Source organism: Rhinatrema bivittatum, chromosome 1, assembly GCF_901001135.1.
Source record: "Rhinatrema bivittatum chromosome 1, aRhiBiv1.1, whole genome shotgun sequence".
Lineage (NCBI taxonomy): Eukaryota > Metazoa > Chordata > Amphibia > Gymnophiona > Rhinatrematidae > Rhinatrema > Rhinatrema bivittatum.
Window position 1 is genome coordinate 331,489,424 of NC_042615.1, and position 19,783 is coordinate 331,509,206.

The 19,783-nt window shown below is 41.5% G+C and overlaps 1 protein-coding gene across 5 annotated transcripts in view; it reads left to right on the top strand.

Annotated features, from left to right (window-relative positions):
- ABCG2 (ATP binding cassette subfamily G member 2 (Junior blood group)) overlaps positions 1–19,783 on the top strand; it is a 168,098-nt gene that overhangs the window by 54,331 nt on the left and 93,984 nt on the right. For all 5 annotated transcript variants that reach the window (XM_029597982.1, XM_029597972.1, XM_029597963.1 and 2 more), the window contains one exon: positions 15,337–15,563. In XM_029597982.1, coding sequence (XP_029453842.1) covers positions 15,337–15,563 — 227 coding nt within the window. The remainder of the gene's footprint in view (positions 1–15,336; positions 15,564–19,783) is intronic.

A 19,783-nucleotide genomic window follows, 5' to 3' on the forward strand; every position in this document is an offset into this window, starting at 1 on the left:
CTGTCTTATCAATGTCTTACATTTAACTTGGCAACGCTTATGCATTATCCTTTTTTCTTCTGTTGGATTCTTCTTTCAATTTTTGAATGAAGATCTTTTGGTGAAAATAACTTCTTTCACCTTACCTTTTAACCATGCCGGTAATCGTTTTGCCTTCCTTCCACTTTTCTTAATGTGTGGAATACATCTGGACTGTGCTTCTAGGATGGTATTTTTTTAACAATGACCACGCCTCTTGCACACTTTTTTTTTTACCTTTGTAGCTGCTCCTTTCAGTTGTGGATTTTTGTTTTTTTTTTTTAACTATTTTTCTCATTTTCTCAAAGTTTCCTTTTTGAAAGTTTAGCATGGGAGCTGTGGATTTGTTTACTGTCCCCCTTCCAGTCATTAATTCAAATTTGATCATATTATGATCACTATTGCCAAGAGGCCCTACCACCATTACCTCTCTCACCAAATCCTTTGCTCCATTGAGAATTAGATCTAAAATTGTTCCCTTTCTCATTGGTTCCTGAACCAATTGCTCCATAAAACTGTCATTTATTCCATTCAGGAACTTTATCTCTCTAGCATGTCCCGATGATACATTTACCCAGTCAATATTGGGGTAATTGAAATCTCCCATTATTATCGCACTACCAATTTGGTTAGCTTCTCTAATTTCTCTTAGCATTTCACTATCAGTCTCACCATCCTGACCAGGTGGATGGTATTATACTCCTATCACTATAGTCTTTCCCCAACACACAAGGGATTTCTACCCATAAAGATTTGATTGTGCATTTAGTCTCATGCAGGATGTTTATCCTGTTGGACTCTATGCCATCCCGGACATAAAGCGCCACACCGCCTCCCAGGTGCTCCTCTCTGTCATTGTGATATAATTTGTACCCCGGTATAGCACTGTCCCATTGGTTATCCTCCTTCCACCATGTCTCTGAGATGCCAATTAAGTCTATGTCATCATTCACTGCTATACATTCTAATTCTCCCAACTTACTTCTTAGACTTCTGGCATTAGCATACAAACATTTCAAAGTTTGCTTTTTTTTGAATTTTTATTCTGCTTTTTACTTGATAGGGATAAGTTAGAATTTTTTAGCTCAGGTGAGTTTTTAGTTACAGGTACTTGGACTACTTTTCTTATTATTGGAACCTCACTGTCGGGATGCCCTAATTCTAATGCATCATTAGTATCCTTTGAAGATACCTCCCTCCGAACCATGCGCTGCTGAGCGACTGTTGGCTTTCCCCTTAGAGCAGCTTTTAAACTACAAACAGTCTAACTTCTGTTTATTTGCTGCATTACTGACTGTTAAAAGCAGAAACACAAATACACTAAACAATATTCCCCAATAGTTAACTTCGCCCCAATACTTTTTAAAAAGAAAATTTCCCAAGCAAAAAACTTACTGATTCCTTTCAACCACCAGCAAGGTGATCCTCTCCTCTCAGTGCTCCCATACCTAGCACGTGCTCTTGCAGTTCATCCTGACTTTCCAGCTCTGCGTCTCTTTGCTGTGTGGCAGGTTGGGAACTTCTGTGCGGCCCTAGAGCTCCTCTTGTTCACCGCGCGGCGCTTCAGCTCTTCTTCTTCACTGTGCGGCCCTCCACTGCTGCCTCATCTTCGCTGCATGGTTGGTTGGGAACCACGTGGCTCTGCAACTTCCTCTTCGCCGTTGCGGCCTGCGGCTCCTCTCCTTTGTGGCACAGCAGCGCTAGCAACTGACTCAACTTGGTCATGGCCCTGAGGCCGTTGCCCTGTGCAAGTCCTCGGCTTGCACAGTGGGTTGTGTGCAGCAGAGTATAGATGAGAAGCAAAAAGGCTTAAAGCTGTGCAGGAGATACCTGGACATTGCTGTTAAACAGAGGCAGCAGATGTAGTACACACTGAAGAAGCAATTTATACCAGCCCTGAGAGAGAGGGATGATGACTGTATGCCACAGGGATACATCCCAGAATGACGAGAGAGTGCCGACTCGTGCTTCTGCAACAGGAGGAATCCCTTGTACTGAACAGCCTTTGTAATTCAAATTTACAGAATCCAATTTGGACTGGGGGGGGGGGGGGGGGACAAAGAAGGAAGAAAGAGAGAAAATAGAAGTAAACAGCAAAATGGTCTTTGTTTTCATCTAGCCCAATAGGTCAAGGGGTGAACTACAGCAATATTTTACATACTCTATAGAACCTGCATTTCTCCTGTCCTAGAGAAAATACTATCTAGCAGAATTAATGTGTGAGCTACCTGACCTGTACAGAAAAACAGGAACTTCAAAGTATCCAAGAACTCCCAATACTATAAATACTACAAGAATTTTTTTTTTTTTTTTTTAAGAAAATGGCTTAGCAGGGGGCCATGTAGGATGCTACTATGCAGGAGAATCAAGTTAATTTCCCAGTCTTGGCTTCTGCTCCTCGGGTCAGCCAAAGCTTAGTGGTACCTTGAAAGTGAGCTCAAAGTTGTCAGGCAGGAGTCCCAGTCATTGCTAAAAGTAACACTTAATGGCTGGCTAAGAGAAGAGTGCATCTGTGTCAGTACAGCTGGAATTGATGAGAGAAGGAATTAAAAATGATGGGGTAAGGGAACTTTGGGTTAGCTGTGCACGAAGGTTCGCAGTGTGGCGGCTGCAGCAGGACATGGTTCAAATTGAGCTGGAAGACTAAAAATATCGGGAACAAACAGCTGGGTCAAAAATTGAAAAATAAGCTAACTGAGAGGATGTGGTTTCGAACTCCTCTCCTATTTTCCACTTTTACCTCTGTAATTGTCTCATTCTAAGTGGAAAGTCAAAATTAGGGAGTTTCCCCCCGTTTCTCCCTTGATTGACCTGATTCAGCATAGAATTGATGAGTTTTTTACCCCGGCGTCAACCGCTCCGGGAGCTGGTTCCCTTGCGGGGGACCCTGTATTTATTTATTTAAAAATGTGTATATACTGCCTTTACAAGTAAGATTGATCAAAACAGTTTACAAAACACATGAGAAATAAAATATCATTACAAATCATAAAAATAAAATAGAAGAAAAAAAGTACATAAAACTAGCTAATAAAAAAACAATTAAATAAGCGTAATTTTACAAAACAAGAGAAAGGAAGGTAGTGCCTGTGAAACTATAAACATTGAATCACTTCTCAGCCTCGGTGCACTGATAATCCCTTCTCCTTCTCATTGGCTGTCATCAGTGGGCGATGCAGTATTGCCATACGATTTGGAAAGCCGATTGGAATCTGCAGCTTCTGGGGAGGCTTTGTCATATGCTATTGCAAGAGTTGCTCCAGGTAAGCCAGTAGAAGTTTTGGCCTCACTTGAAGATCTTGTAGCCTCGTCGGTGGATAGAGACGTTCTAGTTAATTCCTGGTTTCAGGCTTTAATGCCTGTGGAAGAAAGGGATTGCTGGAATCAAAGCTGATGAGTAAGTTTCCAGTTATAAAGGTTTGGTGAGATCAATCCATTGTGTTAAGTTAGAAAGACCCCCAGTTGTTACATTGGAATTGGTTTGGATTGCTTAGGCCACTTAAAAAAAAAATCTATCTCCTCTTTACTTGATGCTACCTCAGATGTATATCGTTGCAGACAGGTGAACGAAGTATCACTTGTCTCTCAAAAAGAAAAACTGGAGGATTTGGATAAGCATGTAGTTAAAATTTAGAACATTTCAAGTTAATTTAATAAAAATGAAACAAATGCAAAAAAAAATTGGAAAATATTGAGAATTAAAATTGGTATCTGAATCTTAGGGTGCTAAATTTTCCAGTTGTGGATCTGATTACACCATTGGACTGATTTAAAAAATATATTTCAGAAATTTTGAAAATACCCCCTGAAGCAATGCCTCTTCTTGCCAAGGCTTACTACTGGACAGCAGTGGCAAGGGGTTGATATTGATTTGACAGAATGTTTAGAAACTTCAGGGGAAGTTCAAGCAACAAATCATGGAACACTTTTGGTTTCTTTTATATTTTCACAGGATTGTGATTCTGTTCTGAGAATATGTTTTTCATAATTGATCCACTTTGTTTTATTTGGATTTATCCTAATATTACCAGTGTAACTCAAGAACATAGGAAAAACATTCTTACTGGGCTCCAGGAAGTTTAAGAACATAATGTGACCTAGTATGGCAACTTCTTGAGGGTCCATCAAGCCCATCATTTTGTTTCCAACAGTGGCCAATCCAGGTCCTGGCAAGTACCCAAACATTAAATAGATCCTATGCTTCTAATGCCAGTAATAGTAGTGTCTATTCCCTAAGTCAACTTGATTAATTGCAGTTTAAGGACTTCTCCTCCAGAAACGTATTCAAACCTTTTAAAACCCATCTACTCTAACTGCCCTAACCACATCCTCCGGCAATGAATACCAGAGCTTAATTGTACATTGAGTGAAAAAGAATTTTCTCTGTTTTGTTGTAAATGTGCTACTTGCTAACTTCATGGAATGCCCCCTAGTCCTTCTATTATCTGATTTTAAAGACCTCTATCATATCCCCCCTCAGCCGTCTCTTCTCCAGGCTGAACAGCCCTAACTTGTTTAGCCTTTCCTCATAGGGGAGCTGTTCCAGTCACACTATCATTTTTGGTCGCCCTTCTCTGTACCTTCTCCAGTGCAACTATCTTTTTTTGAGATGTGGCGACCAGGATTATACACAATACTCAAAGTGAGGTCTCACCATGGAGCGATACAGAGGTATTATGACATTTTCCGTTTTATTTACCTTTCCCTTCTTAATAATTCCTAACATTCTGTTAGCTTTTTTTGACTGGCATAGCACACTAAGCTGAGAATTTCAATGTATTATCCACTATGATACCTAGATCTTTTTTTTGGGTGGCAGCTCATTTTACGGAACTAACATCGTGTAACTACAGCATGGATTATTTTTCCTTATATGCATCACCTTGCACTTGTCCACATTAAATTTCATTTGCCATTTGGATGCCCAATCTTCCAGTCTCGCAAGGTCTTCCTGCAATTTATCACAATCCGCTTGTGATTTAACTACTCTGAATAATTTTTTATCATCAGCAAATTTGATAACCTCACTCGTCATATTCCTTTCCAGATCATTTACAAATATTTTGGAAAGCACCGGTCCAAGTACAGCTCCCTGAGGCACTCCATTGTTTACCCTTTTCCACTGAGAAAATTGACCATTTAATCATACTCTCTTTCCTGTCTTTCAACCACTTTGTAATCCACAAAAGGACATCACCTCCTATCCTATGACTTTTTAGTTTTCTTAGAAGTATCTCATGAGAGACTTTGTCAAACGCCTTTTGAAAATCCAAATACACTACATCTACTGGTTCACCTCTATCCACATGTTTATTAACCCCTTCAAATAACTGAAGATTTGTGAGGCAAGATTTCCCTTGGGTAAATCCATGCTGACTGTGTTCTATTAAACCATATCTTTCTATATGCTTTGTGATTTTGATCTTTAGAATAGTTTCCATTATCTTTTCTGGCACTGAAGTCAGATTAACTGGTCTATAGTTGCCCTGGATCCCTTTTTAAATATTGGTGTTACATTAGCTACCCTCCAGTCTTCAGAAACAATGGATGATTTTAATGATAGATTTGAAATTTCATTTTTGAGTTCCTTCAGAACCTTGGGGTGCATACTATCTGGTCCAGGTGATTTGCCACTCTTTAGTTTGTCAATCTTGCCTACTACATCTTCCAGGTTCCCAGTGATTTGGTTCAGTTCATCTGACTCATCACTCTTTAAAACCATCTCCGGAACCAGTTGCTCCCCAAGGTCCTCATTAGTAAACACAGAAGCAACAAATTAATTTAGTCTTTCTGCAATGGTCTTATCTTCCCTAAGAGGCCCCTTTAATCCCTCAGCATCTAACAGTCCATGGTGAACAAGGACAGCCCCTGCTTCAAAGGCAGTGGTTGCTATCTCCAGGACAATGGGCTTTGAGGAATCCAGGCGATCAGCAAAGTTGTGAGGCGACAGAGTAGGCTGTCCTGCAGTGGCAGAATCCCTAGCTCAGGCAAAATGGTCTGGGCCACTATAACCGGAGGCAGATTCTGAGCAGCACAATGCTCTTGGGAGGAGGGGCCCCAATGGGTGATCTGCAATGTAGACCAATCACTAGAAGGTTGGTGCAATCTGAACCAGAGCAACCTGAGAATGACAGGGTTAACTGCCTTGGGGAGTACATAGGATTCAATGCTTTCCTTATGTAATCCAATCTGCATGGTGCTGGGTAAGGTGACCATGGTCAAGTAGCAAGGCAAAGGATCTCCATAGACTGAAGAAATGTTGCGGGCCAAGGTGGTAGTGGGGTTAGCCATATTGATCCACTAATGATTTCTGGATGAAATTGCCCCCCCTGCTCTGGAATCAAATCACGGTGAACCTAGAAGATGTGGTAGGCCTAATTGACAAACTGAAGAGTAGTAAATCACCTGGACCGGATGGTATACACCCCAGAGTTCTGAAGGAACTAAAAAATGAAATTTCAGACCTATTAGTAAAAATTTGTAACTTATCATTAAAATCATCCATTGTACCTGAAGACTGGAGGATAGCAAATGTAACCCCAATATTTAAAAAGGGCTCCAGGGGCGATCCGGGAAACTACAGACCGGTTAGCCTGACTTCAGTGCCAGGAAAAATAGTGGAAAGTGTTCTAAACATCAAAATCACAGAACATATAGAAAGACATGGTTTAATGGAACAAAGTCAGCATGGCTTTACCCAGGGCAAGTCTTGCCTCACAAATCTGCTTCACTTTTTTGAAGGAGTTAATAAACATGTGGATAAAGGTGAACCGGTAGATATAGTATACTTGGATTTTCAGAAGGCGTTTGACAAAGTTCCTCATGAGAGGCTTCTAGGAAAAGTAAAAAGTCATGGGATAGGTGGCGATGTCCTTTCGTGGATTGCAAACTGGCTAAAAGACAGGAAACAGAGAGTAGGATTAAATGGGCAATTTTCTCAGTGGAAGGGAGTGGACAGTGGAGTGCCTCAGGGATCTGTATTGGGACCCTTACTGTTCAATATATTTATAAATGATCTGGAAAGAAATACGACGAGTGAGATAATCAAATTTGCAGATGACACAAAATTGTGCAGAGTAGTTAAATCACAAGCAGATTGTGATAAATTGCAGGAAGAACTTGTGAGACTGGAAAATTGGGCATCCAAATGGCAGATGAAATTTAATGTGGATAAGTGCAAGGTGATGCATATAGGGAAAAATAACCCATGCTATAATTACACGATGTTGGGTTCCATATTAGGTGCTACAACCCAAGAAAGAGATCTAGGTGTCATAGTGGATAACACATTGAAATCGTCGGTTCAGTGTGCTGCGGCAGTCAAAAAAGCAAACAGAATGTTGGGAATTATTAGAAAAGGAATGATGAATAAAACGGAAAATGTCATAATGCCTCTGTATCGCTCCATGGTGAGACCGCACCTTGAATACTGTGTACAATTCTGGTCGCCGCATCTCAAAAAAGATATAATTGCAATGGCGAAGGTACAGAGAAGGGCTACCAAAATGATAAGGGGAATGGAACAACTCCCCTATGAGGAAAGACTAAAGAGGTTAGGACTTTTCAGCTTGGAGAAGAGACGACTGAGGGGGGATATGATAGAGGTGTTTAAAATCATGAGAGGTCTAGAACGGGTAGATGTGAATCGGTTATTTACTCTTTCGGATAGTAGAAGGACTAGGGGACACTCCATGAAGTTAGCATGGGGCACATTTAAAACTAATCGGAGAAAGTTCTTTTTTACTCAACGCACAATTAAACTCTGGAATTTGTTGCCAGAGAATGTGGTTCGTGCAGTTAGTATAGCTGTGTTTAAAAAAGGATTGGATAAGTTCTTGGAGGAGAAGTCCATTACCTGCTATTAAGTTCACTTAGAGAATAGCCACTGCCATTAGCAATGGTTACATGGAATAGACTTAGTTTTTGGGTACTTGCCAGGTTCTTATGGCCTGGATTGGCCACTGTTGGAAATAGAATGCTGGGCTTGATGGACCCTTGGTCTGACCCAGTATGGCATTTTCTTATGTTCTTATGTTCTTATAATGCCTCGGTCTGAACTCTTTGCTTCCCGAAGGTTAGGCACACAGGTACCACTGGATGTGGAGAGAGGAGCCAGGTGTTTCGGGACTGTCTTCCTGACCAAGATCCCATTCAGAGGGTTTCCCAACGTCTCGTGACAGTGTCTAGTAAAATGTCCCTGCACTGCACAATAGAGGCAGAGGCTATACTGTCTTCACTTCAGTTTCTCTTATTCCAAGAACCAAGATGTACCCAACTGCATGGGTTTTTATTGGAAGTAATAACCATGATGTGGTCTGAGGCGGGCTTCAGGGGATGCTGGAAGTGAAATGAATAGGTTGGTGAGATGTCGTCTTCTCTTGGGCTTGTTCCTGGAACCTTAAATCCATACAGATAGCCAGGGTAATGAGTGCTTCCAGAGAGGGTGGAAGATCTCAGCGTGCCAGATCAACTTTTATTCTGCCAGTTAGTCCTTGCCAGAAGATGGCCGTTTGACTGTTTTCACCCTAGCCAAGTTTGGAGGCCAGAGTGCAATATATAGTATAGTCGCCCATGGGTGCAGGTGCCTTGGTGAATACATAGAAACTCTATGGTTGTAGACGAGACATGACCAGCCTTATAAAAATCAGGCGAAACTGCTGCACAAAGCTTCTAAGGAGTGGGTCACCCTGTTCCCACAAGGGAGAGGCCCAGGCAAGAGCAGGGCCATTCAATAAGTAGAGTATGTATATCATCTTGATGCGTTCTGAAGAGAAATGAGCTGATTGAAGTTCAAAGTGCATCTTACATACGCTGAAGAACCCTCAGCATCCTCTGGGATCGCCACCATACCTGGGAGGTGGCGGAAGATGCAGCATGGCTTCCAAGGTCTGAGCGGGTGCAGGTAGCGGATTCACCGTAGCTGGAGCTGAAATTTGGGCCTGCAGGGCATCCAATCACTAAGCATGACCCTGAAACAATTCATTTAAGCTGCTGATGTACTTGCTGGATTAAACCTTGAAGTAGTCTGGTCAGGGAATTCAGCTTGTCTTGTTGCTGCACCTGAAGTCCCAATTCGGCAATAGCCTGGGCTGGGGACATATCTGCCAAGCTCAAGGCCTTAGCAATTTATAATGATTGTAAGCCCTTGTGCTGTCGCAAGGTTGATGCTGTCTACTAGGTGTATCTACTAGACCCCTGCCGACAGCTGGGGTAGATTTAGGAGTAATCTAAGAAATATTTATTTACAGAGAGGGTAGTGTGGATGCATGAAACGGCCTCCCCATGAAGGTGGGAGGACAGTATCTGAATTAAAGAAATCATGGACTAAATAGACAAGATCTCTAAGGTTGTAGAACTGAATATGTGATGTGGATGTGTAGACTAGATATGTCTACACATCCACATTATGTTTCTGCATTTCTAATGTTAGCTTTTTTAATCACTGTACTTAATAAGGACAGTATCATAGACTGAAAGTAAATATAAAATAATCTGAGCGGATGTTAAAGTTTTCTAAGAAGAAAAAAGTATTAGCCTTTGGGATTGGGGACTCAAAAGAACATAAGAACATAAGAAAATGCCATACTGGGTCAGACCAAGGGTCCATCAAGCCCAGCATCCTGTTTCCAACAGTGGCCAATCCAGGCCATAAGAACCTGGCAAGTACCCAAAAACTAAGTCTATTCCATGTAACCATTGCTAATGGCAGTGGCTATTCTCTAAGTGAACTTAATAGCAGGTAATGGACTTCTCCTCCAAGAACTTATCCAATCCTTTTTTAAACACAGCTATACTTACTGCACGAACCACATTCTCTGGCAACAAATTCCAGAGTTTAATTGTGCGTTGAGTAAAAGGCTCTGCAGTGTTTGATTAAGTAGTAATTTAAATAGAAGAGAGAGCTTGGGACCAGAGAATTTTAATTTTTAATCTGCTAGTCATAATATAGACTGATTTCTTGCTGACATTGTTCTCTTTTCTCCTATATTTCCTGTTGCATGTTTTGATATCTTTCTATTTAATCTAGCTAGTGCTTTTAGCTGTCAGGCTAGTGTATTGAAATAGCAGCCCTTTGTTCTATACATTTTAAAACAGTTATCTGCAGGAGCTGTTTGGTTCCTCCCACCCACCCCTTGGTTTTTTTTCTTCCTAAATAGTTCCTGTAAGGAAGTGAATAATAAGACTAAAGTACTAATCTAACAACTTGTATAATCGTCACTATTACCAGAATGGCTTTTATTCACTGTAACTGTTGCGGTCCCAGGCCGTGCTCCAGTCCCTCCACCTACCTCAGGGGCGGCCCGGGCCGTTTTGAGGCTTCCTCGGGCCTCCAGTGCGTCTCTCCCTCCTCGGGAGAGATGCTGACGGTCCGGCGCGACTGGCCCCGCCCCCTGGCACGTGCGCGCGGGGAGGAGCTCCACTTAAAGGGGCCAGCGCGGGAAACCCTCAGTCAGGCTGTAGATGACGTCAGACGCCCTCAGGGTATAAGTACCCTGCACCTAGACCACTCCAGTGCCTTGCAACGAGGTTCCTCAGGTTTCCTGATTGCTAGTTGCTGCGTTCTTCTGGATTGCTCTCTGTTTTCGACCCTGCTTGACTCCTGACTCGTTTTCCGTCTTCATCCCTTGGCTCTGGTATCTGCTTCTGACCTCTGGTTCCGACCCGGCTTCGTCCATGACTTCACCTTCAGCTTCTGTCCCTGGCTTGGCTCGCTCTGACCTCAGGCTCCGACCCGGCTCCATCCATGACTCAGTCTTGTCTTCTGCCTCATCCCTGGCTTGGTTCCTCCTCTGGCTCCCGGCTTCCGACTCGGCTTCCTTCCTGGTCTTCACTGGCCCAGAAGCTTCGCCTAAATCCCAGCAGCCGGGCCCCTACGGGCGCCTCCTGGGGGGGTTCTGGCTTCCAGGGTGAATCTCCAAAAGTCCCAGCGGCTGAACTCCTCCGGGCTTCTCCTGGGGGAGTACCGGCTTCCATGGCGAAGACTCTTCAGTCACCGGGGCCCAACGTCGTCCATCCTCGCAGCCTTGCCGAGTCCTTGGTCGCATAGGACTCCACCTCGTCCCAGTGCTGAAGCCTTCCTTGAGTCCTCCGAGCCGCCTCCCGGTTGGGACGCTTGCTGTGGTCCTTACAGCACACCATCTTCTGTCCCAACCGGCCCAAGGGTTCACAATCGTAACAGTAACATTTGTGGTGCTTATGTCCCAAGGCCAACCATTTGGAGACTTAAGGGTTGTCCCATTTATTTTCAGCTGTCTTGCAATGAAAAAGCAGGCGATGTATTTGAAAGCGGAATTGTTCAGATTTCAAAAAACCTGTCCTATCTTGATGCAATCAAAATATGTTCCTCAGCTTCCTTGGAAGATTCAGAATCCCAAGAATAAACGGCTTACTGTGGGATCTGATAGAATAAGATGTGACTATAAAACACCCAATCTCCCCAACTGGACAGCATCCTGAATACCCAACCTCACTCCCCCAGAGAAGTCGGATATCCAAGATTCATAATCCTAGGAATAATTGGATTACAGTCTGCTCTGGCAGAATAAGGCCTGTGATGAAGACACACCCATTCTCTCAACTGTTATCTGTATATAATGCTTTTTCTGCTTTGGAAAATGAAGACGCCCCTGCAACAGAACATGAAGTGATATCTGAAAGGGAAGTAGTCACCTAGTGCACCTAGAAACCCTCCAACATGGTCAAATGTCATAAAATAAAGCTGCTACTTCTGGGAAACTGTCACCAGAGGAACCAATTTGGGAACTCATTCTGATGGGGACACAATGGTTAAATGCATTCCAATATGCTGAACTAATAGAAATGCAAACCAGGTGGTCAGTGCAATTATAGAAGAAAGTAAGACCGCTGATATCAGTGTTATCATCCATTTGGGAACCAATGACCTCAATATAAATGGTGTTCAGGGGGATCGAGAGAGAGGAGAGAGAAGCGCCATAACTCGCCTACCTGCAGAGCCAACTCGGAGATAGCCGGTGAGAAGGAGGAACAGCTGCAACGAGTTGGCTGACGTCATCACTGCAGGCCCTCGGGACGCTTGAAAACCCGCGGTTGAGCGGCGTGGTGTGGGGATCGAGAGAGAGTAGAGAGAAGCGCCATATCTCGCCTACCTGCAGAGCCAACTCGGAGATTGCCGGTGAGAAGGAGGTACAGCTGCAACAAGTTGGCTGACGTCATCACTGCAGGCCCGCGGGACGCTTGAAACCCGCGGTTGAGCGGCGCGCAGTCGACGCCGTTGCGCTGCCTAAGCCGCGCGCACCAAAGGGGCGCGCGGCTTAGGCTGATAAAATTCCAACTATATCAAAGATTTGTTATTTTCCTTTACAATCCAGAACTTCACAAGATCAAGAAATGGAGAGAAGTCCAGGGATTTCCTCCTTTTTGGAGGAATCACTCGACATTATAAACAAAAGAACTACTTTATTTGTTTCTTTCTCTCCCGAGAGGGAGAAAGATCAAGTATTTGAGAAGTTTTTTAGGAATAAAGATCGCTCCTTTTGTGGGCAAAGAGTATATTTATTTCCTGATGTCTCGAGGCCTACACAGGCCCGTCGAAGACAATTCCTTGCCCTGAAAAGTAAAACCCTAGAAATTGAGGCAACATTTTTTCTAAAATTTCCTGCTAAGTGTTATATTAACTTTCAGGGTAACAAATTTATATTCTCAGACCCCTTACATCTGGAGACATTTCTTGTAGACAAATCTGAGCCTAACAGAGTTTAATAACATCTTACTGTAAGGCCAATATAAATTTTGCAGCACTCTCTCTCTCCTTATCAGATTTATAGTGTGGTTATAATGAGTTATGGTGTGATCCCCCAGTTATTTTGTCTTGTTCAACATTTTTCTAGATTATGGTTAAATATTATTTTATTTGAATGATATTGGATGTTGTATAACAAGATTTCTTTTATTTACTTTGGAATTATGGTGGAATTATATAAAAAAATTTTCAATAAAGTATAAATTGAAAAAAAAAATAAATAAATGGTGTTCACAAGTTACAGGAAGCTCCCAAAATCTAGGGGAGAAGATTAGACACTTGCCAAAAACCTTTTGCCTTTTTCAGAAGTTATACCAGTTCATGGAAAGGGAAAGGAAAGGTTCTGCCATATAGATATCAATGTCTGGCTCAAAACCTGGTGTACGGAAAATGGTTTTGGATACATTGGAGGCTGGGGCTGTGTATGGAGCAATAAACTATTATATGGTAAGAATGGCCTGCATTTTGTCTGTGGCAGGAAAGAGGATGCTAAGTGAAAAATTCAGCTCGTACATTATCAGCTATTAAACTAGGAAGTGGGGGTAGCAGGACGTGGCCAATGAAACTGGAATGTCACCCCCAAGCAATATAGGAAGTGGGAAGACAAAGTAACAAAATCAATCAGTTAAAAAAAACCAAACAGAAGAGGTGACTAGGAAGAGCAACTGGAAAGCTATGATCACAGATGCTCGTAGTTTGAGCAATAAAATCCCAGACCTGCAGGCCCTAATGGTAGAGGTGGAATTGGACATTTGTTGCTGTTATGGAGACATGGTTCCCTGAGTCTCATGATTGGGATGCAGCCATCCCGGGCTATAACTTGATAAGGAAGGACAGAGAGGGCAGAAAAGGGGGAAGAAGTATCTCTGTATGTCAAAAATAATATCCAAGCATCTGAACTGCAAGGGACGTGAGGTAAAGGAGAAGCATTATGGACCGTCCTAAAAAGAGAAGATGGTGCTTCCATTTTCATTGGTGTGATCTACAGGCCTCCAACCCAAACGGATGAACTGGACAGAGATCTGATCGAGGACATGCAAAAGTTGGGAAAGAAGGGGGAAGAGTTGCTTGTTGGAGATTTTAATTTTTACGGATGTGGATTGAAGCATCCCTTCTGCGGAATCTACAAAAAGTAGAGAGATAGTGGTTGCTCTTCAAGGGGCTGTGCTCAGACAAATGGTAATGGAACCCACGAGGGAGGGCATTATACTTGACCTAGTGCTCTCTAATGGGGATAATGTCTCGAATGTCTGGGCAGGTGCTCACCAGAGCACCAGTGATCATCAGACGGTATGGTTCAGTATCGCAAATAAGATACAGAGACGTCACACCAAGACCCAAGTTTTAAATTTCACAAATATGGACTTTGTCAAAATGGGGATGTACCTGGAGGAAGAACTGGAAGACTGGGAGAAAATGGGTGAGGTAGAACAACAGTGGGCCAAATTAAAAGGAGCTATTATGAAGGTAACAAATCTATATGTTAGGAAAGTAAAGAAGAGTAAGAGGAAAAAGAAACAGATATGCTGCTCTAAGGAGCTGGCTGAAAAAATGAAGGCAAAAAGAACAGCATTTGAAAAGTACAAAGGATCTCAAAAAAAGGAAAGCAAGGAAGAATGTCTGTTAAAAATGAGGGAGACAAAGAAAGAAAGAAATCAGGAAAGCGAAAAGTCAAGCGGAAGAAAGAATTGCCAAAGAGGTAAACAGATCCTTCAGCCTCTCCTCATAGGTCTTCCGATACAGACCCCAAACCATTTTGGTTGCCCTTCTCTGGACCGCCTCCATCCTGTCTTTGTCCTTTTTGAGATACGGGCTCCAGAACTGAACACAGTACTCCAGGCGAGAGGCCTCACCAAGGACCTGTACAAGGGCATCACTACCTCCTTTTTCTTACTGGTTATTCCTCTCTCTATGCAGCCCAGCCTTCTTCTGGCTTTAGCTATCACCTTGTCACAGAGTTTGTACACAAACTATCTACAGTTTGAAACGTATAAAAAACCTGACTGTTCAGAAAGCTTTATTTGTGAGCCAGGCAGTTATTCCTAACACTATTATGACATTTCAGATCAGAGAGCATACAGCCCTGAGCTTATTTAAGGGGGTAGGTCTATCTTCTTTTTAAGAGATAATTCGGGGTGGAGAAAGGGATTTTTGCCCACAGTTTTTTTTTTGCCCGAGTAAATTCAGCAGCACTTTTAACTGGATAAGTGCCGCTGAATATTTGGCTGACGTAACTAGGATATTTTACAAGGATAACTTCTCTGCTCGCTGGCTTACTGAATATTGACCTGTAGAGGTGTCAGACTCTAGTTTTTGAGGACCACAAACCAGCTTTTTTTTTTTTAAGGATGAACAAAATATATAAATAAACCATAACCTGGATCCTACTGCGTTACACGTAAACCTCCTGAATAGTCGTTGTGGAGTCTGAAACTCCATTTAGACTGTAACACTTTGAAGCATGATGTTCATTTCATACTGATTTCAAGGAAAATTCCACTATAGAATCCATCTTTGCTTGTCTCTGTCACATACAGGAGTGGTGCCCCTCCACAATGGCTGAGAAGCAAGCACAGACCAGTGTCCAGATGTCAGAACCAGATTCCAATGGTCTCCCCATGAGAACGTTGCCCACTTCGGACAATCGAAAGATCCATCTAGGGGCCACCGTGTCCTTTCATAACATCTGCTACAAGGTGAAGGTTAAGACTGGTCTCATCTGCTGTCGGAAAACCACTGACAAAGACATTTTATCAGACATCAAGTATGTATTTAAACTTATATTCTAAAGTTTTAGTTATGATGAGCTGTAGATTTAGTAACGTGTAAGCAAAGCATTTTTGTTTTCAAAATTGAAATGAAAGTGGTTGAATTGCTTCTTTTTTATATTTTATTTATTTAGCATGCTGAACATGCATGTTGATGGTGTCAAAATGTTGTATGAGAGGTCCAATGAGTCCTAGTGGGGGAAAAACACAGTAGCCTTCCGGGGTGTTGTGGCAGAGTATTCACTAACCTTGGATTAGGGTAATCTAATATCTTAATCCAATGCCACTTAACCCTCTTATATTTTGGCCAATTATCTTGTTCTGGGGCCAGTATTGTCCAGATCCATGTGAACTTGTTATCTTATTGCTATTAGTTTTTGACCCTCTGTAGCCTCCTCTTAACCGGTGTTTTTTTTATCCACTTGCAAAATGTTGTTCTCAAACCTCCATCTTTCTTAGGCCTAGATTCATCATTTTGCTATGTTTCGGGAGATCCTTCTTCAGGGAAACCGGCTTTGCTAAATGCCGGCAGATGCGACTGGCAAACATTGCTTCAGGTTGTTTGCCAGTCGCATCTGCTGGCATTTAGCAAAGCCGGTTCCCCTGAAGAAGGATCTCCCGAAACATTGCAATGTCGGACAGCACGCAGATCGCATAAGATGTTCTATGCAAAAACACACCGGCATGATTTGATTGAAATACTACAGGACTGGTAATACAAAATTCGAAAGGTCCTAAGTGGGCTTTTCACTCCTATGCACTTGATAGCTCTTCAAGAATCATCAGCTCTGGGATTCCAATGATTAAAAAGCCCTAGCACCTTCTAGAGCTGTATATATAAGCTCGTAGCCCATAGTGGCCCTATATGAGTTCTCCTCAGAGTCTTCACAAACATTCCCTTTGTTGAGCTGGATCATTTTTGTCTATTGATATTTAGTAATTCTCAGCCATTGCTTGGATTTGTTATATTGGCTCTAGTTTTTAGGCATTCTTTATGGGTATGACAACTATCACTTACACACAGATACACTCCCTTGCATATGCCCATATCACACCACTCACAAATACATAAACACCCCTACCACAAATAAACACTCCCCTCAACAAATACCAAACCCTCTCACACACAGACACCCACACCTCCATATCAACAAATTCAAGTTATGTCTTCATTTGGATCCCTTATTTTAATATGGGTTTCACGTGTGCCCTCAGCCTTTCCTTTATTCCTTGGTATTAAGTATGGTGGTTGAGTAGCTGCCGTCCATTTCCCATAGTATTATTGGTTGAATTCTATTTGGTCAGTTATCTTTTTTTTTTTAAATCCATTCCTGAATGATGCAAACCTAATATTGGCTTATATGGGTTGTCTCCCCTTACAAGATGTTCCACCATAGATAGTGAAGAGACAGCCTCACTTTGGATTACTGCTTCGCCCTTATTCCCCATGATTGCATTTCCCATTTCATCCCTGGTCACCCTTTTCATTATTAATGTACATTTTGGATTGATTTGGGTATCTTTAACAATATATTTTTCATTGTTAATTTTAAATGGTCAGTTTGCTCACATTACATTCTTTGGGGCATGCTCTTCAGAGACACAAGCTAAGGCAATAATTACCTTAAGTTTTTTTTCCTTTCATAGGAGGGTTTGAAATGGCCTTCAGAAGACATATAAATTTAGATTTTTTTTTCACATTATTTCACAATATTACATGGAAGTATACAAGTTTCCTTTAATGGATTACTTATTTATGGCAAATGCTTAACAGTTTTATTTCTCTATATTTTTCTATATCCTTGACCTTGGGGCAACCTTTTCCTCTTTTCTCTTGTGCCAATGGTTGATGCCCTAAGACCAGCCCAACAATGGTACCATCTCATCCCTTCCATTGCTTAACTGGCAAGACATTAAGACTCAAGAAGTGCTGAAGGTGAAATAGATTAAAAATTCAGTTTTCTTGTAGGCTATTTCACAGGTCAGACCACATAACTTTATTAAATATAAACTTTTTTTTTTTTTTAACTTTTACACCAAATAGCAGTAAGTAATATAAGAAAATTCTTTACTTTATAACTAGGAGCCACTGCAAATTTTCAACACTCTGTAGTACCCCTCTTCCTTTGGTGTCCTCTGCACATGCTTATTTTGCTTAATGGTTAATCCAGTGCTGGATATCACTCATTACAAGAGTTAAAAAGGCATTACTTTTATTAGTGCCATCATGGAATCTAAAAATTCAGTGAATACGTTCTTTGTCTCTGTTTCATTTACCTATAGGAACAGATTATCAGTTTATGTACCTTGTCCCAAAGGTCATAGACAGGGCTGTCTCCCTTTTGGTGGCCTAGCATTTTACTCTATTATTTCTTCTTTGCAAAACAGGCTTGTTCCTACTATATAGTCAGGTGGCCTAATCATGTCGGTTTCATCCTCGAGGGGGAATAGCAGCAGAATATCAGGTTTTTCACAAATATCTGCTGTTGCAAAAAGGGATATTTTGTTGTGTATTCAAACACACCAAAAGTTATTCACAAGGACTTGAATAAAGATATTCAGTGAGCAAGAGGGGAGCTCAGTTTTATTTTCCATTATTTTGCTTCTCTTTGCCTCTGCTGCTGCCCATCATTGGTTATTCAGTCACCTGTGTATATAGGGGGGAAAAAATGTATTTTTTAATTTTCCTTTCCTCTCATGTAAAATCATGGGAGCCAACTTCAGTTATGCTATTTCCTTTTATATATTAAAGCTGTTTAATCACTTTCTTCAGCCCCAGACGATATACAAAGACAAAAAGATTTAAAACAAAGTAGACCCAAATCATATAAAAATAAATAGTTTAAGAAATAAAAATTAATTAAAATGAACAATGAACATAATCCAACAATTAAATATACTACTTTTATTCCATCTGATTCCAATGGAGTGGAATAAAAATATTTGGAATGGAATAAAAGAAATGGAATGAGAAAAAAAGTCTCTGGGAAAAAATTTGCAAAAAAAAAAGTCCCAGCTGGACCTGTTCCTGGATATTTTTACAGAGACAGTATCATGAAAGTGTCAACACATTGTGGTACTTGTCTTTTGAAAGAGTCTCAAAATTCCAAAATGTCGTCATAAAAATGGCTATTAATCCTTTGTTTCTGTGTTGAGACACAGGAAATATAAATCTCCATTGTTACACTTCTTCTGGAGTAGTAAATTCTTCAGCATCCTGTACTCCTGGAGAGCATTTTAGAACTTGTCTTATGATGCCTCAGTGTAACAAAGACTAGTGTTTAGGACCTGACAGTGCAAATAGTAACATGACTCAATTTTAGTTACTTATAGATGCCAAATGAGTTGCAATGATGAGGAAATGGAGGATCTTTGGGAGACAGGAAATGTTATTATCTAAGGCATTGGTTCTCAACCTTTTTTTGGCCTGGACACACCTGACAGATGGTTCTCAAATGCGTGACATACTGAACATGTGACCGTCACGGGGCAAAATGTAAATATACATTCTGCATCCTCAGGAACCCCCTCGATCCCCAAAAATGGGTGCAGAGCAGAACTAGGGCATTACCCGTACAACTCATCATACAAAGAAAGATATTCTGGTTCTGATGACATCTCAGTAAAAGCAAAACAAACTATCTTTACTGGCAGGCACAGTACCCCTCCTTATGAAAAGTCAGTAATTTACCACTACAAATATTTAACCAGGCCCTAAACACTAATACACCTCCTATTAGGAAAACAGAGCAAGCCAAGCTGCTATAGATAGATACCCACTTAGAAATAATTGTAAAACTATACTAATAAATGTTACAAAACAGCTGATGAACAGAATAACATCTAACAATTAAAAACTCATAAATATTAAAAATTGTCCAAATATCAATAAAATATTTCAAAACAGACATCACATAATAACCAATAATTAAAATGGCAGTCAGTCAAGAAAAATAAACTTAAAAAGCCATCTTACTTACCCTCTCCAGCAACTCTCCTACTCCTTTCCCATGCAGGCTAGTGGCACTCACCAGAAGCAGCAGTGGCTGCTGAAGCTCTGTCCCTACAGTTCTCTTCCTTAGGGCCCACAACCAGTCTCTGTCTCACACAGATCAGTAACATCCCTGACCAGTCTCTGTCTCTCACACACACCAGTCACCTCCCTGACCAGTCTCTGTCTCTCACACACACCAGTCACCTCCCTGACCAATCTCTG